At 45.8% G+C, this 25426-nt stretch overlaps 1 protein-coding gene across 2 annotated transcripts in view; it reads right to left on the bottom strand.

Moving 5' to 3' along the window:
* Positions 1-25048, bottom strand: part of LOC137891387 (mannosyl-oligosaccharide 1,2-alpha-mannosidase IA) — a 171001-nt gene extending 145953 nt beyond the window's left edge. The window contains exon 1 of one of the 2 annotated variants that reach the window (XM_068735962.1): positions 23370-25048. In XM_068735962.1, coding sequence (XP_068592063.1) covers positions 23370-23942 — 573 coding nt within the window. In that variant the 5' untranslated portion in view covers positions 23943-25048. The remainder of the gene's footprint in view (positions 1-23369) is intronic. The other variant, XM_068735963.1, reaches the window with a different exon arrangement.
* Positions 25049-25426: the final 378 nt, after the last annotated feature.

The raw sequence follows: 25426 nt of genomic DNA, 5'->3' as shown, positions 1-25426 counted from the left end.
TCACAGTGCGACATTTTCCATTGATCTTGTAAGAAATAGTAGCCCTGCTAACGATCATTCGCGGTATCATTTAATCTGCAGATCAATTTCTCAGAAGCCAGGTTTCCATGCACACAAAGCCTGTTTTGTCAGTCTTGTTTTGTAGTGCAAAATATCTTTTTTTTTCTACCACATGCAACTAAGAAAACCAGCAAATATTCACATTTAAAAACTGGAACTAGAGAAATGAGACCATTTGCTCTTTCAAAGATGACTTCAATGAATCGTTCATCTTTAGACACAATAACAATGACAAACGACTACGCAGTCCAGTTAGTACAGTCCATTTCGGTGCATTTAACATCTCTCCCAAAACGCTATAGGTTAATTCAATTAGCTTTCTTTTTTTTTTACCCTCAACAGGAGGAGCTCTGAGGCCGTGCCTCAAGCTACAGTAACGGCACCCACATCTGGATCTTAATGCAGGCTCAGTCCACGCTGGAATTACAAGCATCAACCCGTATTCCAATGCATTGAAATGGGAAGTTGCTCTCCAAGTCTGGATCCCCAAAGTGAGCCAGTGTGAAGAAATGTATAATTTATGAGCTTGATACATTTCAGCTTAGACACTCCAGCAATCAAATAACCTCAAATACGTTTAGCGACCAATCCAAAACGAATAAGATATTCTGCATCTATAAATAATATAACACAAATATGCATCAGGCAATGTAAATGTATTTGAGCTGCCCAGTAGGAGGGAATGGGCCGTCCACTGAGTGAAAGCATGGTGGAGGTGCGTCTCCTGGTTCGAGGACATTGCAGAAGCAGTTTGTCATGATCAAAAGGGCTCAAATAGAGATTAGGTAAGCAAAGCAATATGTCTACCAACATACGCACTCCACCCCTATCTGTCCTCGCCGCCGCCGCCCCCTCCCTGTAAATAACCCGAGTGTCAGCCGCTGACCCGACAGAAAATTGCCTTATTGATCCTCCACAGCAACTTTCCAGCGTGGCCTTTTCTCCTCAGGACCCACAGCAGCAGTTTTGTCAGAGGTACAGTAGGGGGAAATGTACTGGAATACACCTGTGTGTGTGTGTGTGTGTGTGTGTGTGTGTGTGTGTGTGTGTGTGTGTGTGTGTGTGTGTGTGTGTGTTTTTGGGTTAAAATCTTCATTGGGAATTGGGAGATTAGATGGTCCTGCTGAGTCATTTTTCCCTCTGACTCTGGTGAGGCACATGGGAAATCGCTTTTGCAGATATTCAGTTCCCAAGGAAGAGAAAATGGGGAAAGGGCACGGTACGCATAGCTTTGCTGAGCTGTCTCGATGAAATACATTACCGCATACACCGAATCAAACGCACACAAAACAAAAAGCACACACGCACTCTCTTTTCCTTTTCCCACTCCGTACACTTAGCTGTAATCTACAGGAGGCCGCTGGGGTGAGACTCTGTCTTAAAGCACAGAGGCAAAACGAGGGCCTGTCAGTCCTAAATATGTGTATTCAGCCCGAGGGCACTGTTCAACACACCTCCGAGGGAAGTTTCATAATATACACACACACACACACACACACACACACACACACACACACACACACACACACACACACACACACACACACACACACACACACCAATCTGTGCTTGAACTTCTCTGCTCTGCTCTCTCCCCTCAGTTAAAAAACCTTTTCCTTCTGTCTCTTTGTTTCTCGCTTTGCATTCATGGCTCTCGTTTGTGAACCATGAGGTGAGAAGTGGGCCGGGGAGGCTGGCTGCAGTACGCCTGTGCCTGACCCCAAAAATACACTCCGTCGGTAAAAAAAAAACCCGGGAACTCTCTGCCAACTCTAACTGTTTGACGAAAAAAAAGGTAGAGCAGTGTACAATTTCATGCCTTTTTAATGCCGGTGTACTCGAGGTGCTCATCGGCATGCCTGGGATGACAGCGCTAGAGTGAGTTTTAGGAAAGAGAAAGGCCCATTCCAACACAAGCCGGAGGGACAGACGAGGGATTCAGCTAAGGGACGGCGTGGGGCTTCTTTCTCCAAATGAGGAAGAAATAGGAATGTGAAGGTTCCCGTTTTATTCTACGCAACAAAATTAGACCTTCTCGTCAAATTTGATTACCTGATATTATATGACTCTGCCCTTTCGTACTGGATTGGGAAAAAGTATGGCGATTTATAAAAAAATTTTCCGAAAAAAACCCCGCAAAGGTGAGTAGTTTTGCCGTTTTGCTTTGTTTTCTACAGAAGGCTACTGTACGCACCGCTGGAACAAAATGCAGTTTATACTTATTCCTTCAATGGGCTAAATGTCTCTGTGAATGTCTCATTAAATGCAATTGCTGCACTTTCATTTTCCATTTCTATAACAACCAGAGTTGACTTTTGGCAAACCGAGACGTTATGAAAAATACTCCAAAAACAAGATTACGCACGATTACTGAGAGACAATCATGATCAGTTCGATCAGTAACGCGCTGCATTTGAATGAAAGATATTAAAAAGTGTTATGGAGGTTTATGGGACAGTTAAATTGGTAGACTGACTTTTTTTTTTTTTTTTGCCACACACACGCGCACACACGCGCACACACACACACACACACACACACACACACACACACACACACACACACACACACATCCTCTGAGTGCCAAGAACTAAATTAAAACCAGATGCCACATATGACCCCGGAGCTCCATAAGACCTCCTCAAAACTAACAGAATTCAAACGCTCGACGGGAAGAGGAGAGGAGAGGAGGCCCACGAGGAGGTCGAGGGGAACGGCTGCTGGATTACGAGGTCAGAGTGACTGATGCAGGAAGGAGGAAGTGAAGGAGCGATGACTTACGGCTCGCCTTTAGCTAAGAAAGCAGAATGTTAGAGCGCGCACCGCCACATGACTCATAAATCTCAATTGTTTTCCCTTTGTTGTCCAATAAAGTACAGCAGTATTCCTAGCAAACGGGGGGGGGGGGGGGGGGGGCTTGGAAAGTGCTGTAAAGGCACTTTCCAAGTGCTGCTCTCTTGGACCTTTTGAAGTGTCAATAACAAGCTGCAGGAAATTCCTCTCCCCGATTCCCGCTCTGCGCTTTGTTTGTGTGGATGAGTGTGAGGTGACCCCCCCCCCCCCCGACCCCGATACGTCTGAATGTACAGGGGGTGACAATGAGAAGTCAGACAGGCAGCCGAGCTGACACTGATAACGTTTATCTCTGAGGCAAAACACCACCACTGCTGAGTCCACTTCCTGTTTCCTGCTTCAGACCTGGGGGGGGGGGGGGGGGGGGGGGGACTAAAAAAACTCAACCATTGTTTCCTGCTACTCAGCCAGCTCCACTGAAGAGCTTCATTGGTCACTCAGGGGTAGTTGGAGGCCGCTTAGACTCATCGAGGTCTCCATGGCTTTTGGAGGTGAGTCACTAACACCTATTGAAAATAAGGCGATGAAATGAGATCTGAGATTAGACACGGTGCGGTGCGAGACACACTTGTAATTATCCACATATAGTCTGCGAAGAGGTCGGCGAGAGTTGGAGGGGGACAAAACTGCTTTGCTCTACGGAAATATATTCAAAGGGAGCCAAGGAAGAGAGGATGCATCGTCCATTAATTCAGGTCAGGCGAAGAGGAGAAACAGAAGAGCATGCATTTATGCGTTAGCGAGGAAGAGTGGGTGTTAATGAACTTCATCAGCCAGTGTTGTGCGTGACCGCAGCCGGGCTCTACACCATGCATACCGAAATGAAACACCCGAGTAGAGATGAATCGCAAAAAGACACTCGGCTGTCCGGGGCGTTACGAGCATCTAGATGCTAATTTATGTCAGGAGACTGCAGGTTCCCCGAGGCGTCGGGACATTAACATCCATGTTCCAATGTTAAGCGGATGAAAAAAATGGCTGATTCAGCACTAATATTACTGAAGGGGGGGGTGCAAAAGACAAGACAGGACGAGGAAGAAGAATTAGTATTGGAACGGGGACATGTGTTTTCAGAACAGTGGTGCTAATTCGACAAATACGGTGAAAGCGACGCAACCATCACTAATCCTACAAAAGTTACACAGTTCTTTTAGAAAAAAAAGAGGCTGAATTACATAATTGTCAAAAGTAAATGAATGTTTCCATCATGGCTCCATCCTCCTCTCGTGAACCTGATGAATCTCTGTGTCTATAGCGCATATAGTGCTAATCTCCGCCATCAGTCCGGACCCACTGATTCACACCTGCCCACCAGCCATCACTATTAAATTTCATCACCTGACCCGGCCATCTGCCCACTCAGCTGCTCCTCATTCCTAATATACAGTATATTTAGAGGTTAGGTATCAGTTACACTATGTCAGTCACGGTTGCCTTAGGGTTTCAGTATTTGGTCTGTGTTGACTGGTGGTCAACGGTAACTTTATCTTCGTTCAATAAAAACAAACTGTTAGGGGCTGCACCCTTATGGGTAAGATATTATATTACGTACTTTAAAGACTTGTACTTCTTACAGTCCCTCCCTACTCAACATCACACGAAATACGTCAACTACAGAAGCAGAATGTTCTTGTGATCAACAAAACACATGTCGAGGGAATAATAATCAAGAATGAAAAATAGTATTAAGGCGTATTACTGTTCACAGTCCCTGTTAAATGAACCAATAAATAAATGCATATAAATAAAGTTGTTTTCCCACTTCCTTGGTCACGATTTTCTCAACGGTTAATTGGTGAGGCTGCATGAGGCATCTCTAAACCCCTGAAGGATGTGGAGATACAGCAGGCACACTTAACCTTTTGCCATCACTTAAGGGGGAGCATGTTGCATTAGATGCAGAGTGTGGGACGCCCCGAGGAGATTCAGGAAAGAAAGAACAGCGCGTGATATATCCTCAGGGTTTAAGGGTTCGGGATGCCGCATTAGATACAGAGATTCTGATCGACTGCTCGCAAAGCCCATGGCAACAACTCATCAATGTAGGTCATTATTTGGATGTTCAGTGCGTATATTTACGTGTCCAGTGGCGTGGGAGTCGATGCGGCCTTATTGACCAGCGGCCCGCTCCCCTCTCCATGTCGATGCCCAGCTTCCTACGCATCGGCGTAGAGCTGGAGGTAAAATTGATGAGTGCTGGTTTTGAGGACGTTACTGTATGAAAGCGGCAGAGGGGAACCGTAGAAGTATAATGAGGATAGAAAAGACATGGAACTGTTTGCAGTGGTCACATGACGAGTTCAAAAGAAAATGGCGCTCGGCACTGTGCAATGACCTTAGATATAGAATGAGTTTTTCCTCCAGGGCTTATTTTGGACTTACAGTTGAGACAAACGCTGAGCTTTATGTCTTCTTCACTCACCCAACACAAGTTTTGCGTGTGTGAGAGACACACACACACACACACACACACACACACACACACACACGCACACCAAGTCCATCTAATATGTCCCAACATGCCTCTGTATCCAGTGTTAAGATGAACCACATGCCCTTGGGTCCATGTTCATGAGCTGTAGAACAAACTCTACCAAAACTGTCAGTATCACCTGATTCAGTGACATCAGTAAATTAAATTAAATGATACCCATTTAGCTTCATCCTGCCTGTGCATGCTGGAACACGCAGTCAAGCATTCTGCCTAACCTTTCACACAACAATGCTGATCCCTCCTACAATTTACCCCGCCGTGTTATGCATTTTTGACAGCCGCTGTGTAATTAGTCCGTGTCACCATCATCATTGGAAATTAAGCTGACGGACTTCCAAACGTGCGAGAGCAATGATTACGGTCCAGATCATAACGTCGACGAGCAAACCGCCGCGGCCTCCTCTAACTCGCGATGCCAACATCGTATCCTGACATGAGCGCCATCTGTTCCACTGGGCAGACGTGGAGGAACATTATCGCTCTCTCCTGACAGGCAAAGTACAGCGGCACAGCATTTCAAATACAGTAGGACAGTCGGAACAACAAAAATCGGGAGCAACGGCGTGAGATTGAAACAGACGGCCTAAAATATTGAGCGAGGAGAGATGCAACAGAAGTGAAGCGGTAGTGGAGAAGATTGAAGACGAACCATAAAAAAAAAAAAAGGGAAAAGCGGAGACTCCGCTGCCTTCAAGCTCACCACAAATTATTAATGCGAGCACTGACCAAATGAGTTCAGCGCACAGGGAGGGGTGGGATGAATCGCCCCGCGCGAGTTCCCCGAGATAACCTCCAAAAATGGACTAGTCCCTAGTGACAGAGCGCACACATGCATGAACACTAGATATCAAGCGGAGGTCAGGGCTTATCAAGATCAGTGACTGTGGCTTTTCACAAACACTCGCTCCATCTGCAAATGTAATCAAGCTAACCAATCCCTTCAAAACTAGAGACACGCGTCCAAGTAAAATGACCCCATATTGTAGGCAAAGGAGTGCATGCAAATGCTATGCGGTGTCGTGAATGATTCTATGTAAGTGCACATTGTTTTGAGTCAACCAAATTTAACGAAATCCTGAAATTATATCAGCAGGAATGACAGTCATCCACCAGATGCATTTAATCCCATTTACGTAAGTAGTAAGTAAAGTAAAAAATACATAAATAAATAAAGGCCAATTTCATAAAGAGGAACTCGACAACTACTTTAATGCAATAATATTGATAAATTGCATTTAAAGAAATAATGCCATACATTGCCTTGATCTATCTTCTCAATTGGATATGCCTTTGTCTTCTGTGAATAAATTGAATTGTTTTGCTTTTATCCAACCAACAGTCCAAAATCCAATTTTTTTTTGGTATTTTCTGACAATCTATTGACCAAACGAATAATCAAAACAACAAGCGGTTGTCAGATTAACTGATAATAAAAGTAATCATCAGTCTCAGCCCTTATATGAACTTTACAGTCTTGAATTAATGTTGTTGCAACTGCAGTTAACTTCAAGTCTCCAAAACGTTTCCAAGCAACTCTGATGGGATGTGGCTGCCAGATTGGTATGCGAAGGTTTCAAACATCAGGAAAAAAAAAAAAAAACACTTTTGCATTAATATGAATGGTGCTTTTTGTCACGGTGCCAACTGCCTGCAGCCTGTGCCCAACAAGAGCCCTTTGTTTGTTTTGGTTTGGGCTTTTCTGCTCTGTTAGCTCCTTTAGCTCTGTTAGCATTGTAAGTTCACTCATGTGTCGACTTCCCTGCTGAAATAAGTCAGTTCCCCGCGGCCGACAGACCCCTCTGCGTGTGCAATAGCGCTGCTGTTGTAGGCATCGTTTCAGATCCGAGCAGAGAAACAACACACGCTATGGAATCTTGGCCAGCTGCCTTGATGAATACCAAAACACAGACGAGTATCCTCGGCACGATGAAAAGCTCCCCTTGTGGGGCATACAGTCATCATCACTTATGAACGGAACGTATCAAGGAGAGCACTGAGGTCACAATGCTGAGCCTGCATCCGTCCATATACAGTGGGTACGGAAAGTATTCAGACCCCTTTAAATTTTTCACTCTTTGTTTCATTGCAGCCATTTGCTAAAATCGAAAAAGTTCATTTTATTTCTCATTAATGTACACTCAGCACCCCATCTTGACAGAAAAAAACAGAAATGTAGAAATTTTTGCAAATTTGTTCAAAAAGAAAAACTGAAATATCACATGGTCATAAGTATTCAGACCCTTTGCTGTGACACTCATATTTAACTCACATGCTGTCCATTTCTTCTGATCCTCCTTGAGATGGTTCTACTCCTTCATTGGAGTCCAGCTGTGTTTAAATAAACTGATTGGACTTGATTAGGAAAGGCACACACCTGTCTATATAAGACCTTACAGCTCACAGTGCATGTCAGAGCAAATGAGAATCATGAGGTCGAAGGAACTGCCCAAGGAGCTCAGAGACAGAATTGTGGCAAGGCACAGATCTGGCCAAGGTTACAAAAGAATTCTGCAGCACTCAAGGTTCCTAAGAGCACAGTGGCCTCCATAATCCTTAAATGGAAGAAGTTTGGGACGACCAGAACTCTTCCTAGACCTGGCCGTCCAGCCAAACTGAGCAATCGTGGGAGAAGAGCCTTGGTGAGAGAGGTAAAGAAGAACCCAAAGATCACTGTGGCTGAGCTCCAGAGATGCAGTAGGGAGATGGAAGAAAGTTCCACAAAGTCAACTATCACTGCAGCCCTCCACCAGTCGGGGCTTTATGGCAGAGTGGCCCGACGGAAGCCTCTCCTCAGTGCAAGACATATGAAAGCCTGCATAGAGTTTGCCAAAAAACACATGAAGGTCTCCCAGACTATGAGAAATAAGATTCTCTGGTCTGATGAGACGAAGATTGAACTTTTTGGCGTTAATTCTAAGCGGTATGTGTGGAGAAAACCAGGCACTGCTCATCACCTGCCCAATACAATCCCAACAGGGAAACATGGTGGTGGCAGCATCATGCTATGGGGGTGTTTTTCAGCTGCAGGGACAGGACGACTGGTTGCAATTGAAGGAAAGATGAATGCGGCCAAGTACAGAGATATCCTGGAAGAAAACCTCTTCCAGAGTGCTCAGGACCTCAGACTGGGCCAAAGGTTCACCTTCCAACAAGACAATGACCCTAAGCACACAGCTAAAATAACAAAGGGGTGGCTTCGGAACAACTCTGTGACCATTCTTGACTGGCCCAGCCAGAGCCCTGACCTAAACCCAATTGAGCATCTCTGGAGAGACCTGAAAATGGCTGTCCACCAACGTTCACCATCCAACCTGACGGAACTGGAGAGGATCTGCAAGAAAGAATGGCAGAGGATCCCCAAATCCAGGTGTGAAAAACTTGTTGCATCATTCCCAAGAAGACTCATGGCTGTACTAGCTCAAAAGGGTGCTTCTACTCAATACTGAGCAAAGGGTCTGAATACTTATGACCATGTGATATTTCAGTTTTTCTTTTTTAATAAATTTGTAAAAATTTCTACATTTCTGTTTTTTTCTGTCAAGATGGGGTGCTGAGAAATAAAATGAACTTTTTTGATTTTAGCAAATGGCTGCAATGAAACAAAGAGTGAAAAATTTAAAGGGGTCTGAATACTTTCCGTACCCACTGTATATATTTTAATTTTTAGACCCTTTTTAATGAAACTTCTTGCTTTACTGCTTTCAGCTATAGCTCTAATATAGAAATACAGTAGTAAAAAAAAAAAAACTGTCACTGTCAGGCTAAACATATGCAAACAATCCCCTGAAGAGGCAGAGTATAAAACTAATCCACTTAGTATCATTAGGTAATAGCCCACTGCCTTCTCTCTTGTTTAGTCTTTGCACAGGCCACACAGAGGGCAACAGACGTGACATCACAGGTCACAGGTCACGATCAGATAAGGAAGCTTTCATTTACAGCCGGGATTAAAAACACTTGCATCAGATACGTCTACACTGTAGATTACCGAAAATAATTGGTCCGTCTTGCCAATCAGAGCGTTGTACACCTCCAGTCCAGCTCCTCTTTTCTAATTAAAATACGACACAAATGGCTTCTTTTTTGCAGCATCTGCAATTTCCATCTTTTTTTTCTGCAGCGACTTTCGAAACACACCTTCGAGCAATGCCTCGAATATTAATTTGGGACTCCGATTCCTTTAACATTTTATATTGTCACTCCCGTGGCCTTTGCCCCAGCTGCAAATATCTCCCCATCTGATTCAATTACAGCGAGACGGTCCGACTGTGACAATCTGAGGGTCAAACGGGGGATCATTTGCAAAAATTACAGCTTATCAGGGCTTTAAGTTCTGCGCAGATTACAATGTCGTTCAGTTAAAAAGGACTGAGACGGTGGTAAGAGGAGTGGGTTAGGAAGATAGAATTAAAATAACACGTTACACTCTTGACAAGCAATCCTGAAGAATCTAAAGAAGCAATCAAACCAGCTGCCTCAAGGTTCACCGTTTATGAAACAGGTTGCAGCTCGCAGAAAAACCAAATACCAAAATGATGAGATAACACCAGAACTACAGTATACACATTTTTTGATCTACTCTTCTCCTTTACAGACTGAAGGGGCAGTGATGCCGAATAATCAGGCTTGGCAAGAGTGTAGTAGTGTAGCTTTTTGCATTGAATATAGTCGCATGTAAATATGTCTCTCTAGGGAAAATGCCCTCACAACCTCTCGTATCTTCAAAAAGGTTGACAGTTTGTTTGCCTCTGCCTCCACATAACGGCATTTTAAGTGCCTCCAATGTCAACAGCGAAAATCTAGATATATAGACGGTAAAATACCGTAAAAAAAAAAGAACACACACACAAAACAAGATCTGCACTACATTCACAGGCAGAATCTGGGACAGGTGTTGGATGGACCCGTCGGCCTTCGTTCACTCTAGTCAGCACAAAGCCGCTTCCTGTAAAAACTCAGTGGGCCTCAAAGGTCCACGAGCAAACTGTGTTTAAAACATCACACGCACGCATTAACGCACCAGCACGCAACCACACACACACACACACACACACACACACACACACACACACACACACACAGACACACAGCATTGCTCTCGTCTGCTCCGGCGTCCTGCTGCTGGATTGTGCTGAGCTAATGGTCACTGCAGAATTAATTGCAACCATCCATCTCATTTTACTTGGAAAATACAACGGCAACGTTACTTCTCCTGTCAAGCCACAGCTTCACACACACACACACACACACACACACACACAGTGTTCTCTACACCCCCTAGACACGGGTCTGTTTTCCATTTACCTTCACTAAACTTTGTTTTTTCCGTGAGCCTGCAGTCATCTTTTGATCTGGGTTTGTGGGGGACGGAGTGTTCACGGACGCTTTATATCTCACCGCGCTGCATTCTGCATTCTGACAACTGTTGAATATTACTTTCAAAAGACTTTGGAAAACTATGGTTTTATTACAACGGGGTGGTTTTTATGTGTAGCGACAGCCACAGCCAACAGTTTGATGAGATTACATCTATCAAAGTGATTGCTGAGATCTGGGAATGCGGCGACATCGCTCTGTTCTGTTGATGTTAAATTGCTCTTTAGAGAACACGGGAAACGTTTGCATTTCTGAACAAAGGTAACATCTGAAGCCCCTTTCCATGCAAATACTTTTCATCAGGCAACAAAAAAAAAAATAAGAAAAAAGCTGAATTCTGTATTTTGACATGCTTTGTGCTGCGGACTTCAGGCCTCCATTTGTTTGGATGGACCTTTAAAATATCTTACGTTCCACAGAGCAGCACCTTCACCTGGCTGCTCGTTTGCATGTCTTACTCCCAGCTCAGTGAATGCACTTATCAAACTGGCTCTTGCAGCACTAATTAAACTCTTTAATATGGTGTCTGTTACACTTGGCAGTTAAGGAGCTAAAGCTTTTGAGACTAGCGAGTGAACAAGTAAAAATAAACTCCGCTGTTGCTAAGCCACAAGCCAGTGTTCAGCTGGAGAACTCTCAAAGATCCTGGCACATACCCAATCTCACATGTTTGACTGTGCCAATACAATTCTGTAGGAATTCAGTTTGGGGTCAACTCATGTCACGGTAAATCGGGGAGTGAATTATATTTAAACCTCACAGCTCAATCACGCTGTGCTTTGTCTCTAATTGAAGCTCCAATATCAAATCTGTAACTATTATTATATTATTTGATGCTTTGTCGTTATCGTTTCAATCGCCGTTTCCAATTAACATTTTGAATTGGAGACAATATGAAGTGACATGATCTCAGTCCCTGACACAGTAATTGTTCCCTTGCAGGTGGAAGCCACAAGCTTTGTCCTGAGTCATCCAGGGATGTCATTATAAAACGCACATTCCATTGTCATTTTCATCGCTCTCGTTGTGTCCAGGAGAGCGCAGCATCATTATGAGAGAGCTGATGACCAGGAGGCCACATCTTCTGGGGGACGTTTGGTTAGCAGCAGGTTTCCACTCTAATGGCGGACCAAATTAACTCAGGAGATGGATCGAGCTTTCGGTGCGGTTAGCACATAAAAAGCCTAATTAGATCATTTGCACGACTCAGAAGCGCCCCGGCTGGAGCAGAGGGAATAAAAGTAGAAACCGCATCGTCTCAGAAATGGAACCGATTCCTCCACTTTGTGCCGATTGGTTGATTGATTTTATGACACTTCGGGTCTGTAGTGTCCATACTGTAAATTGCCCTTTTGCCCGTCAATATCAAGCCGCATTCCAAATTATTTACTTGTTCTGAGTAATAGAGCTGAAACAATTACTCCATTACTTGATGAGCTGATCAACAGAATATTAGTCTGCAACTATTCTGACAATCGATCAATCGGTGAAATCATTTTCAGCCTTTCCAATGTGTTTTTCTGGGTTTTATATTATGGTAAATGTAACATTTTGGGGTTTGCAATGCTGGTGAGACCTGAGAGGATGGCTCTGGGAAATAGTGATGGACAATTTTACCTGACATAAAACCTATTAATCAAGGGCATAATTGGCCAATTAAATAAGATAAAAAGTAGCCTTAAGCCATTAGACTGGGGTCACTTGTTAAATGCACCTAAAGCCTTTGTTGATATCTAACGTTGGGTGTAAAATACCTTTGAATATATATATTATAATCATATCAGGCTTGAAAGAGGGGAACTCTCAGATACCACTGTCCTACTTTAGAGGATCTAGAGGATCTGTAAGCTGTAATTTCACTTACTTGTAGCATGTTCGTGAAACCTAAAGTGAAGAACGGTTGTTTCTCTGTAAATCCTTCCTCACACTAACCACCGATGTATGAATTATAATGACCTCTGCGTGCGCAAACCGAAAACAGTGGTTAGCTGAAACAACATATCTGGGGTTCTCCAAAGAAAAACGTTAACCACAGTCACTTCTGAAACTGGACGGCGCCCATTTCCTGCACACTGCATCACCATCTGCTCTTCTCTAAACGAAAACACAAAAATACTTTAGTTCTGAGAGAGAGAAAAGAACCCCCCCCCCCCCCCCACTATTAAAACGGGTTCTGACATGAAAGTAAACAGATTATGTTAAGACCTTTTTTTTTTTTGTTTAGGATATGAAAGGTTTAGAGAGAGTACATCCTCTAAAACAGACGCTCCTTTTAAAAAAAATCACAATCATTCAAGATTTAAATGACAATGAGCGTTTTGATGTGAAGGGTTTAGCTGTACTTTTTAAGTAAACGGTTCCTGCCAATAGAATTCTAAAGAAGCTCTTAAATGAGCACACTATGACAGCTGCTATCCTGAATGTGTTGTTGTTTTGTTATTTTGCAGAGGGCTGACTGGCGATAAAGAGCCACTAAATGTTGAATGGGTTTATGTATTATATATTGAAGGGCACCGCACGTACCCATCTCTTCCACATCCAGCCACATCCGTCCAGCGCAATATTAACGCTCAAGACGTTCGCTCAAGAGCCTGTCACCTACGCGTCTCGTCCAATTAACGATCGGCAAACTAGTTGTTCTCCCGCACACAAACTCATTAGAAGACTATCGAAATCAGTTTATTTGTTATTTCTCCGTCTTTCCACCTACTGTGGATGGCTGGAAATTGTAATTATCTAGCTGGCCCATCATCCAACCTTGATGGAACCAAGAGAAATCTATATGGCTCCCTAATGAGCACTGAGCACCGTTGCTGCCATTTGATTAGGGACTTAATTGTGATATAATGAACAAATACATCCAGCTCTGGCTAAAATGGTCTTGTAAGCATTCGGCTAATTAATGACTATTTGCCCACTGATGCTGATGAAGGAGAAAATCACTAGGGAGACACATTTCCCTCTCAACCCACAGAAAGCCAGACAGCACCGTGTTGTTGACCATGAAAACGGTCTGGTAGGCTTTCCACACACAGCCATTGTCCTCACTCGGGGGGGATGAAAACCCGTTCATGGCCAACAAAGGCCCGCTACATAAAAGATGATGTTGTCTTCCGGGGGTTCCGCCTAAATTGTAGGTCAAAAGCTTGACAGCATTATTCAGCCATCTTGAAAGTAGGCTGAAGCCATGTCACAACACGGTAACGGCGACGCAGACGGGCCCATCTGCAGCGACAGCGGCCGGGCAGCTCACACTGGCTCTCTGGTGATGGTGATGAGGAAGAGGAAGCGGAAGAGGACGGTTGGCAGAGCAGTGACAGTGAGCGGGCCCGGGGGCCGCTCGTCTTCAAGAACAAGAGGGAGGACGAAGAGGAAGAGGAAGAGGAAGAGGAAGAAGAAGACTGAGTAACAGAGACAGAATCAGTGACAGTTCCAACAAACAAAAAAAATCAAAACTAGAGCCAAACAAAAGACGAGCAACGATTGGGACAAGGAGGAAGACAAATGGGGACAGGCCAGGTCCCCTAGCCCACTCTAATGTCTTGCCATTAACCCCGTGAACACAGCCACGCATGTTTTCTGACCAATTAGGCAGGAATAAAGGCAGGGGGCTGAAACTCAGCTGGGGGCTTGGATACACTGCTGGTTCTCTCTCTCTCTCTCTCTCTCTCTCTCTCTCTCTCTCTGGGGTGGAAACAAACAAGGCCATCCCTGGATCCTTCATCTTCTCCATTTTCTGTATCTGTATCAAAAACATGCAAACACCCCACCCCCCTCCTCCCCTCACACACACTAAATCATACATTGGCTGAAGCTTGCAAAAACATGACTGGGCTGAACGCATGTGCGCTGTTGTAGGATGCTGGGAGTTCACACACAGAGTTATTACGACCGAGTACCAACTCACTTTAAGTCAATCGGTGCCAAATTTTGGGGCGCATCTGGGGGGGAGAGAGAGAGAGAGAGAGAGAGAGAGAGAGAGAGAGAGAGAGAGAGAGAGAGAGAGTATAAGCGGCGGGTGAGCGGCGCTAGCAGGGAAAGAGCAAGACTACAACGCCCTTTAAGCTCGTTCAAGTCACAGCGAGTCAGACTCGGCGAAGCAGCTAGCCGAAAGCGGTGGCATGTGTTGGTTACACTTTTCAAAACTTGACGGAGACCGCACTCACTGAAAAATGTGTAATAGGAGATGTGAAAATGGGCAGGGCAACACGTCTCACACGTGTTTCCTCAGACGCACACACACACACCAACCATTCATCTCATTTTACTTGGAAAATACAACGGCAACGTTACTTCTCCTGTCAAGCCACAGCTTCGCACGCACGCACGCACGCACGCACACACACACACACACACACACACACACACACACACACACACACACACACACACACACACACACACACACACACACACACACACACACAAAACAGCATTCTCAGGTTTTGCTGGAGGTTTTAGGGGCGGGTTTTGGAGAGAAGGAGGAAGGAGACTAGGTAGTAGTTTGATTGTGTGTAAAATGTTCTAATTAAAACAAAATGTTTGGTATTGTTGACCTGTACCGACAGTCCGTCGCATAAGGCTGTTTCTCACCCTCTTTCTCTCCTGTTATAGAACTAATAAAGTCTGACTGTAGACGGTGTGAAACATGTGAACATGGCCATTAGCCCACTTTAATGTAGGCCTAACAATGATGAGCACACCAGAGGGAAAAAGTTGAAGTGAATGTAGCATGTTGGGAGATGTTGGCCTTATCAAAAAGAGGGGAACACTGTGGAACTTGAGAGGATCCAGTCAGGAATGAATGCGTGTGTTTTTTTCCCCCCAGTAATCACCGGCCTTCAGAAGCCAAGATTAAGAGGTACAATGACCCCATTATGTCAGCAATACGGTTAACTCAAGATAAATGTGCCTCCAACGGACTTATTGCCACATCACAGCAATGGAAGGGCTGACTGACGGGGCAAAAAAGATTTTTTGGAGGGTCTGGCTGATGAAATCGGAAAAAAAAGCAGAAATCAAGTTTCAAGAAAAAAAACACACGGCCACTGCCGAGAGCGCTGCTCACTCACAGCTCTGCTCTGTCCGGGAAAGTGTTCAAAGTGTGGGCAATTTTCTGGTCCGGGACGTGACCCCCTCTGCTTTTACTGGCAAGTGACTCAACACCCCCACGCTATAGTAAACAGACAGCGGGGTAAACAAATAGACTGGGGTCAGGCCTGATTTTAAAACCTCGCAAATATGGAAGTGCGGGAGCAAAGAACAAGGGGGGAGCTTCAGGGAGAGGAAAAAAAAAAAGGGGGATTTTTATATTGTGCAACGAGGGAAAACATCTGCAAACTGTTGACTAGGCCACGTCATCAGGAAAAGCAAAGATATACAAGCTGTGTGCCTTTAAAACTGCTGAGGGAAATTGACTGTGCTCACGTGAGCACCACACACACACACACACACACACACACACACACGTATATAAACCCAATTTTTGGATGAGGAAGAAGAAGTTGACTGGCCTTAAGGACACTTAAGGATTTTATTCGTTCAAGATGTGATATAATCCTCCGCTCCGCCTGTGAGCCACCAACACACACACACACACACAGTACACAAAAAGCAGCACACACAAAATTAAACAAGCATGCCTGGACAAAGAAAAAAGGCCTACGTGCAACTTGTAACTGGATAACTTGTGCGAAGAGTTGTGTGAGAAGGCCCTTGCACCAGAGATATCTGCAGACACAAAGCATGCCTCAACAGAGAGAGCTAGAGCCGCTATCACAAAAGGGAATGCAGGGAGAGAACTGCGGTGAGGGCAAAAAAAAAAAAAAAAAAAGGATGTGAACCAACATCTCCCCCCCTTTTAACTCACATCCTTCCCTTTTCCTCTTTTCCGTCGCACCCGATCACTCTCTTCCTGCAGTGATGGCCTGAGGGAGAAGGCCTGGTATTGTGTAGCTTAATCAGCTTTTATCACCCGCTGGAGAATAAACTTCTCTGCTGGGCTCTCAGGGTTGTTGTTTTTTTTTACCTGACATGTCCTCCTCTTGCTGTTATTCTGTGAAATACAAGACTTCCTGGATGCAGTTGTTTTGACCGGGGTCATCTGTGCTACATCGGTTATAATTGTCATGCAATGCCTATAAAAAAGGGGGCAGAACATGAGAGGTGGCCATGAAGGAACCAATCAATACCGTAGGTGCCAGTAAGCTATTTTTCATTGGTCAACACCAGGTCAGCATGTAGTAACTCAAGCCTTGCAGCAGGATGTCCGACAGTAGCGATGCAGCGATCCTCAAGCTTCTGATTTAAATAACACTAAGTCCGTATTTCTTCAAAAAAAAAAACAGAATCGATGACACACACACGTGAGGCTACATGACAAGCGCTGATCCTGATCTATTCTGCCCGCACAGACACAATGTTACTTGCACTAATAGAGTAAGCATTAGCTGTGACCATTTCTCTGAATTTGATGCTTAAATTAGTGTTTTAACAGATCAGAATAAACAGCATAAATGCTTCTAATGTATCATAATAGTGTGTGTGTGTGTGTGTGTGTGTGTGTGTGTGTGTGTGTGTGTGTGTGTGTGTGTGTGTGTGTGTGTGTGTGTGGGTGTGTGTTTTACAAAGCCGTGGTCTTTAACATAATCTCGCAATTACTGTGGTTTAGTGTGTTTGCCGTCATTCTGGAGTATTTTGTTTACATAACTGCAGAAAATAATGAGCAATCATATTCTCTTTAAACATATATAGTGGCTTTATGGCAGGTATGTAGAACACACGATCTGTAAATAGTCAATGTGGGTTTTTTTCAGAAGCTTCTGAACGTCTTTTTAAATTAATGTCACACTTTGTATTCTCTGAGGGCTTCAAAACTTATCTACAGGCTGTGGAGCCAGAACAGGTCACTCCGTCAACTTCTATCTGCCCACAATGTGATAGATGCAAGTATACTTACAGCCCTTACATTACAGCACGTACATTATGCAATGCTCTTTTTTTGTAAATTCACACCAAGTAGTCGTTGTGCATGCACCGTCACTGCTGCACGCAATGAGTCTGAGCTCATTTCGATGCGTTCTGCACAGACATGTCCTCAGGTTTACTTCCTAGATAAACATCTATGTTTGTCGGTGGCTTCACTGCAATGTCCTCAATAGCATCAAGAGTTTTGATTTCACTACGGTTCGTTTAAAACGTGACAAGATGGTCCTGTTGTTCTTTTAAGAGGGTAACCCGTTAACTTTCCATGAGTTAAATGTGAAAGAGTAGAAAGGAGCAGGAAGGATGAAGTGAGAGCTGCTCTCACAGTCGAGGTGCAACACCAGGTGGTGCACTCATCCCTGCCCTCCACTCACTGCCGTTAGCCGCTCATAATGTTAACAACCCGAGACATCCCGTCGCCATTACCGTAAGCAGCCCTGGGTAAAAACCGACTGAAAGCCTACAATGCAAATGTGAAAAAAGACACGTCTCAGGAAACGGATGAGACTCGGTTCCTTCTTGTGTGGCAGTAAAAGGCCTCCATCAAAGCCTGGCAGCATTGACAGGTTGATAATATCTGTCTCGGCTGCCATTGACTTGCACAATATATCAATATCCAGCGGGCACAGCGGCTCACTCCCCCGCATAAACAGACCAAAGACAGCAATGGGCTCATACTCCAAACACCAGCCGCTGACATTTGCACAGCATCCACAGAGGAGAGGAAAAGCACAAATGTTCCAGCTCCACGGGAGCGCTGGGAGAGAGCGAGAGAGAGAGAGAGAGAGAGAACGAGAGCCTTTTTTCTTAAGACTTTGTTCATCTTCCGTTTCTTTCTTCTCGCTCAGCGGGCGGCCATTTTCCTTGCTCGGACTGAAGGTTGTTTGGCGCACCTGGCTCGTAGCTGGAGACAGCAGGGGGAATGGGGGGGGGGGGCGGCGGGAGGTCAGAGCCGGCCAGGAGGCGCCGGCTTAACGGGAGCACTTTATTCAGACAGACACCCAGCTCACAGGTCATTACTGCTGTAAGGGGATTTCAGGTCTGGGCTACAAGCTCATCTATTTCTGCGGCTTTGTGCTGGGTTTGTGTGTCCTTGTGTGTGCGAGAGTTCGTGCAATGCGACAACTGGGGTTGTTATACGAAGGCCAAATTATCTGATATTTTCCACAGTTAAAAGCACTCCTCGCACAATGTAAAAGAAACTCGTTACACTTTTGATTCCGGCTCTTAAACAAACAGAAGAAGTTGACTGATCTAAAATTCCGATAGTTGGGTGCGTCTCAAGAGCAAATACAAGAACATTTAAAACCTGTCACTTAAGTGCATTCACATTAAACAAGCTCGACGTATTGCACAGCGGCACTGAGACCATCCTAACTGGACGGAAACATTACTAAAACTGCTCTGAACCCAACCTCCTTGATTTATTATTATTCATGAATTTAAGATCCTAGTGTTCCCTTTTTTGGAAGCTAACAAAAAGCTAATAACCTGGGAATGTTTCCCATTAAAGTCAATTTTGAAGAAATTCCCCTTCAGATGTTTCCTTAGTACGTTAAACTCTTGTTACATTTGCACCAACTTCGTGGATTAAACCATTTTGTGCTTCTTAACCATCTGGTTTTATTGTTTTTATCCATCTCTCCATGTTGCTGCTTATTATTCTGGCTTAAACACACGCACGCACATCCATCTGACCATTAAGTAGAATCGCTCTACAAACTGAACAGATGTAGCTCGTTTCATTCTTGTTAGTCGACACAGTGATGCAGGTGGGCTTCAGTACTGGATGGATAAACACAGTGACAAGCCTCCCAACTGAAACTGTCAAACTCCAAAATCATCCCCAAGCACCTGATCATCTAGATAAGCCATCCAGTGCGCGCGCGCGCGCGCACACACACACACACACACACACACACACACACACACACACACACACACACACACACACACACACACACACACACAGTTGGCAGACACACCCACAGAACAAAGAAGCCCTAAAGACTTTGTATTGCTCCACTGGAGGAGACTCTGCCACAAGAGGCTGCAGTGTGTCTGTCCTCTCACTGCTGTACTCTCAGCTGTCAGCTTTATCCCCTGCCAGCGCTACCATCTCCACGTGTAGAACCGGGTATCCGAAATAACGCAGTACTGAGTAGCATCGAAACGTCTGCGGTCAATACGATCCCTGTATTCAACGCTTTTTGTACTCAGATCTAGAAAGTAATGAGTATTTGCGTGGTTTAGCTCACCAGAGATGCCACCAAAACGTTGGAATGTACGGCTATGCTACGCGCCCGCGGCGTCAAGATATAAATAAATGTGGTGGTTTTACTGATTTTACGCAACTGAATGCTTTCCATTCACATGAAGGGTATTAAATGAAGAAGGGGAAAAGTAGCAAATATCACTTTAAAGGGTACTGGTGTATTGGTATCAGCCGTTTTTGAACAATAGTGTACTGTGTCTAGCTTATCATGTAAATGCATCACGCTGGAGGCCACATTATACAGTTTATTACAATCTCCTTAAGGAAAGACCCTCATCTGACTGCACTGGGACATCTCTGTGAAAACTTCAACGTAAAGAACATGCCTCAGGCTTTACATGTGATGTTGTGGAGACCAACAGAAGAGAGCAACATGGAGGTTTCCGTCTTGGATTGGTACAGAGTTAAAATGGTAAATGGACTTGCTTTTATGTGGCGCCTTTCTAGTCTTCACCTATTCACACAAAAACTCTCATACAGTGTTGACAGAGGCCGCCATATAAGTCGCCACCTGGCCCATCCGGATCTGAACTAACGCGCATGCTCACTCACACTCACACACTCACACACACACACACACACACACACACACACACACACACAGACACACACACAGGCTTCGGGAGCAATTTAAGGGTTCAGCATCTTCTGTCTCAAGGACACGTACACATGCTCACTGCAGGAGCCGGGGATCGGTACGCAGATCTTCTGATCCGCTCTACTTCTGAGCCACAGCCGCCCAGAGAGCTCCCTTAATTTGCTCGGATGTGCTACTTCTGCGCTCTGCACCGGGTGTTTTATAACTGCACTCCAAGCTGTAACCTGAGCGTATGTAACAGGACATCAAAAGGACATGTTTCTGTGGTGTCGGTCCCTGCCGTCCAGCCTCTTCGACGCTGGAGCCAATGGCGGCAGCGGCAACACCCTTTGAGCCATGACATCACAGAATTACAAAGAGGAAGACGTTCTCTCGTCTTCATCCCGCTGAGGACATTCAGGGGGAGAATTAACTAGCTACTAGCGGAGGGGTAAACAGCACCATGGTCCTTTTTGGCAGTACTTCCTGGTATCCCGTGGAGGCCCAGCTAGTGGGGGGGGGGGGGGGGGGGGGGGCCCTGCCTTCAAATATTTGCCTAGTGTGATCATCAGACTGTCATTGTCCCTCGTTTCACCCTCACTTGGCAGTGGGTGCACACACAGAGGAGGAAGGTGGGGAGTCTGCTTTCTAGTTGTTGGCAGTGGAGGAAAAAAACGATGCTCATTCACAGTTTGGGCATTGAGGCACTCAGTGGGCTGGACCAGACCCTGTCTGTTGGCTTTGGAAGGGAGGGGGGGGGGGGGGGGGGATACCCTCTCCCTGCATTCATTTACATGAACAAAAAAAAAAACAACATTTACTCTGTCTGTACATCACAACACAAGCTCAGAGGGACAACTAGAAATGAAATGCTGCACGATATGTCATGCTTCACAGAAATATACATCAAAACACGTTAGTTTCATTGTTACAGTTAGTGCCTGGTTTTACATCTGTAAACCTGGACAAAGCACAGGCTCACTGTGTGTCAGCCCGTGCTGGCAGCATGAATGTGAGCCTCCGGGAAAGAGAGAGGCCGTCTGGAACGCTGCCAGCAGGCTCGAGACAGTGGAAACCGAAGCATCGACAACAGCAAACCACGGCAATGCACTACGGGCGATGAACACGCAGCGAGAATGAACGGGGCTGCTGCTCAGCGTCTTCATAAAAAGGTCTTAGCTCGAGGAAACGCAATTTACACTTCTGTGACTGTCATCGGGAGGAGGAGGGCGTGGTGTAAAACAACTTTTAACCCCCCCTACCCCCCCCCCCCGCTCAAGGCGAGAACTCTTTCCGAGCTCAGCTGAACAAAGTCACACTGACATTCACTTGCAGAGAGAGCATCAAAAAGAGAATGAGTCAGCGAGAGCTCGGTGCACGAGGGCCAAACAACCCTCTCAGTCCTCGGACGCCTCAGTTATCATGTAGCACATCACCTCCAGGTATGAGAGGCATGCGAGCGGCGCAGAGAGGGTGACAGCAGGCTGGAAGTGAGAGTGACAACGGGACTTATCCGTGTCACATGCCAAGGCTGAAACCCATCTGCACATGCTGGCCAATGGCTGCCTCACACCCTCACACCCTCTCTCCCTCCTCCCTCCCTCCCTCACTTGCCTTGAGTGGGTACAGATGTGTGATCCACAGACGCTGCCACTCTGGAGCCCTTATTGGACCCACAGGGCTCAACAAAGGCTGGCACACAGCTTGAAGAGCTCCTGGCCAAAGTGTCACTGCTCAGTGTCACGTCATTCGCAGGCGATTGTGTGAGGGTGGTGAGAGGTGCGACGGCTAAACGCAGGACGGTTTTTAAAATCAGTCAGAATGACCTGATGGAACGCAATTCAACAGCTCCCAGAAGACAAACATGGCAGTCTGGTAATGCTTTCCTTACTCGCACAAAAGGTGAATGATCAGAATGAGTTTTCATACGATTATTTTACAAAACACAACGAGGTTATAAGAAGGAAAACAATGGAAGATGCTGCATTCTGCTCAGGAAAGAGCAGCACTTATTTAGCAATGCCACAGTTGTCTCAGATTATAAAAAGTTATATCTTCTGAACACACCTTTCTATTATATTAGGCTTCATGTAATCTCAACTAGAAAACAGCAGAAACATCACTCCGCTCATCTTTAGTCCCCCCCCCCCCGTCACTGTTCTCCGTCTTCATCAATAGAAACCCAACAGAAATGTACCCACAGGAAGGTAAACACACTGGGTAAATTTGGACAAGCGCTGTGATTTAGAGGGACATATTTTATCTGTTTGACAGGAGCTTGGCAAACAACTGTCCCACTGCTTCACACAAATACAGACTAATCAAATCCAACAACGGAAATATAATTACTTCTTTCAACTGTGCATGCCTGTTTTTTTTATATCTGAATAAGGCAGACTGACATTTATCTGTCATGTTTTGACAGCGTGAACATGCTCCCATTCAAAAGACTCTTCTCTGAGAAGAAGAAAATGCTTATTTTGACTATTTTGTTGGGTGGAAGTTGAGTGATGTCACGTGACTGACTGAGCTCATTTGATCAATGTGACAGATTTAGACAATATTCATATTATATTGTTCTGGATTCACTACAAGAAGACTTCCCTTTTTGTTCCTATTCAACCTCAATCTTGACTTCATAATACGACCATATCATCCCACTTCCACATAACCTTTGGGGCTACTTTAAGTCAACTGTCCACCTTCCTGCAGAAACAAACACGTTACCCATGATCCACCTGCACCCTTACCTCTTTGACTTTCTCCCGGCGCTCGTTGGTCTGGGGGTCGCTCGGCCTGCCGGTGTCTCGTCCCAGCGGGGGTTTGAGCAGACACCCTTTGAATTTGTCGTAACTGAAAGTATCCGACATGGCAGCGCGGTCGGAGGAGGAGGAGGTCGCCGCCTTCTCCGAAGCAGACTCCGTCTTGGACCTGGGCAAAGTGAAGTCCTCCTGCGCTTTGCCCCCGGCGAGCCGCTCCTCGGTGGCCTCGCGGGAGACCGTCGGTTTGCGGCTCAGACCCTTCAGCTTGGTGCTGGCGGTCTCTCCTTTGGCCGGGGTCATGCCCCGCGGGGGCTCCTGGTCCTTGGGTCGTTTCAAGTGTTCCCGTGTGGCATCGTTCTCGGACCCGGAGCCGACGGTGACCGGCTGGGTCTCCGTCTTGGACAAAAAAATGCGTTTTAGTCGGACGGAGTCCGGCAGGAAGAAAAGGGCCCCGAAACACAGCGTCACCAAACCCGAGAGAAAGAGCAGAAACACGAACTTCTGGGACAGCCGCAGACCCATGCCCGATGCAGACACACCGGGCAACTTTCGGAAAACCATTGAAAGTTTTCTCGAGACGTTGCTTCACAGTATTCTTCTCCGACACTACACAGTGGTTTTGACAGTCTCTACTGTGCGGCTCCTAACTGCCGCGTTGGGGCATCTGTAAAAACTAGAAATGCGTGACTTCTAAAACACACCCCCCCCCACCCCCCTCCAGAGTTGCCACTTCCAGAGTTGCATAAACAGCCTGCCAGAGCAGCTCTTATCTCTCTATCGATTGTATCTGCATAAGCGAAGGTTAGGCCTGCCTACACCAACAATTTACCAATCATCTGACAACACAAGTCGAGAGCTTTTTGAGGGTTTCATCCAGCCGATATCACGCACATCACGATAGGTTGCGGGATGTTGAGTCGACGTAAACCGTGAACGCAGCACAGATAAAACGGCACCGGTGTCCACTACGCTATATTCAAGGATAACTATAACATAGCAAATGTATCACTTCTGTAGGATGCAAACGTCTCGCAGTGTGTCAAGTCTGTGAACAAAGTTGTGTCTCGATGCATTATTCCGTTCTAAGCGTCAATAAACACATTTGCCCCTAAACGGTGCAAACCTCAAGCGTGCAGCGGAGCATCTCTTTCCCTTATCTTCGTTGAAACCGACCCACGGCGCCGCATCATGTGCTCCTCAAATCTACGTTTAAAGATCGCCAGCCGTGTGTTGTTTCGCATCTATGCTGTACAGCTGGCGGACGGGAACGCGTGTGTATTCATGTCGCCTATCTGTCAGTCGCTCTCTTCCTCCGGTAGCCTGCGTTTCCCCCTTCTTCTTTTTTTCTCTCCCCCCCACTCAGCTGGCGTCAACACGCCGGGCGAAACAATTCGGTGGATGACATGGAATGAGACGGGTTTTTTTTTTTTTTGTCCCACGCGAAGTTATCCTATAGCCCCTGATCCCAAAAAAAAATCCAGAGAATAAATCCACCGTCCAGTCCGCCCCCCGGAGGTCTCCAACAAAAGACAGACACACAAACACGCACACACACACACACAGCCGCCGCGTCGTCGTCGCTCCGGTACCCGCCGCCCGTCCGTCCGTCCGCCTGCCTGCCGTGCCTCGCACTCTCGCCTGTAGTGCGCACTTGTGTCGCCGTGCCGTGGACGTCCGCTTGCGTAAAAAAAAAAAAAAAGGAATAACGAGGGGTGGGAGAGAGAGAGAGAGAGAGAGAGAGAGAGAGAGAGAGAGAGAGAGGGCTGGAAATGTAACAATGTAACATATAGTGCAGGCAAAGAGGGGCGAGGAGGTGGAGAGGCTCGGCAATCCAGTGGGCTGGTCGGATGTCTTGATGGATATTCACAGCGGCTTATCACAACACTGTGGAGCCGTTTGGACTAAAGCAGAGAGGTCTGAATGGTTCTGTGCATTAGGCGAAAAAAGAAAAAACAACATCCACCCCCCCCCCCCCCCCCCCCCCCCCCCCCCCTCGAGGAAAATGAGCTCGTTTAATCCTGGAGAAGCTTTTAGAAAGCGGATAG

The sequence above is a fragment of the Cebidichthys violaceus genome, unplaced genomic scaffold (genome assembly GCF_023349555.1).
Source record: "Cebidichthys violaceus isolate CVI_PGR_0920_01 unplaced genomic scaffold, fCebVio1.0.p SCAF_7, whole genome shotgun sequence".
NCBI lineage: Eukaryota > Metazoa > Chordata > Actinopteri > Perciformes > Stichaeidae > Cebidichthys > Cebidichthys violaceus.
The sequence above is the reverse complement of the archived record's forward strand: the minus strand, read 5'-3'. Positions and strand labels throughout refer to the sequence as shown.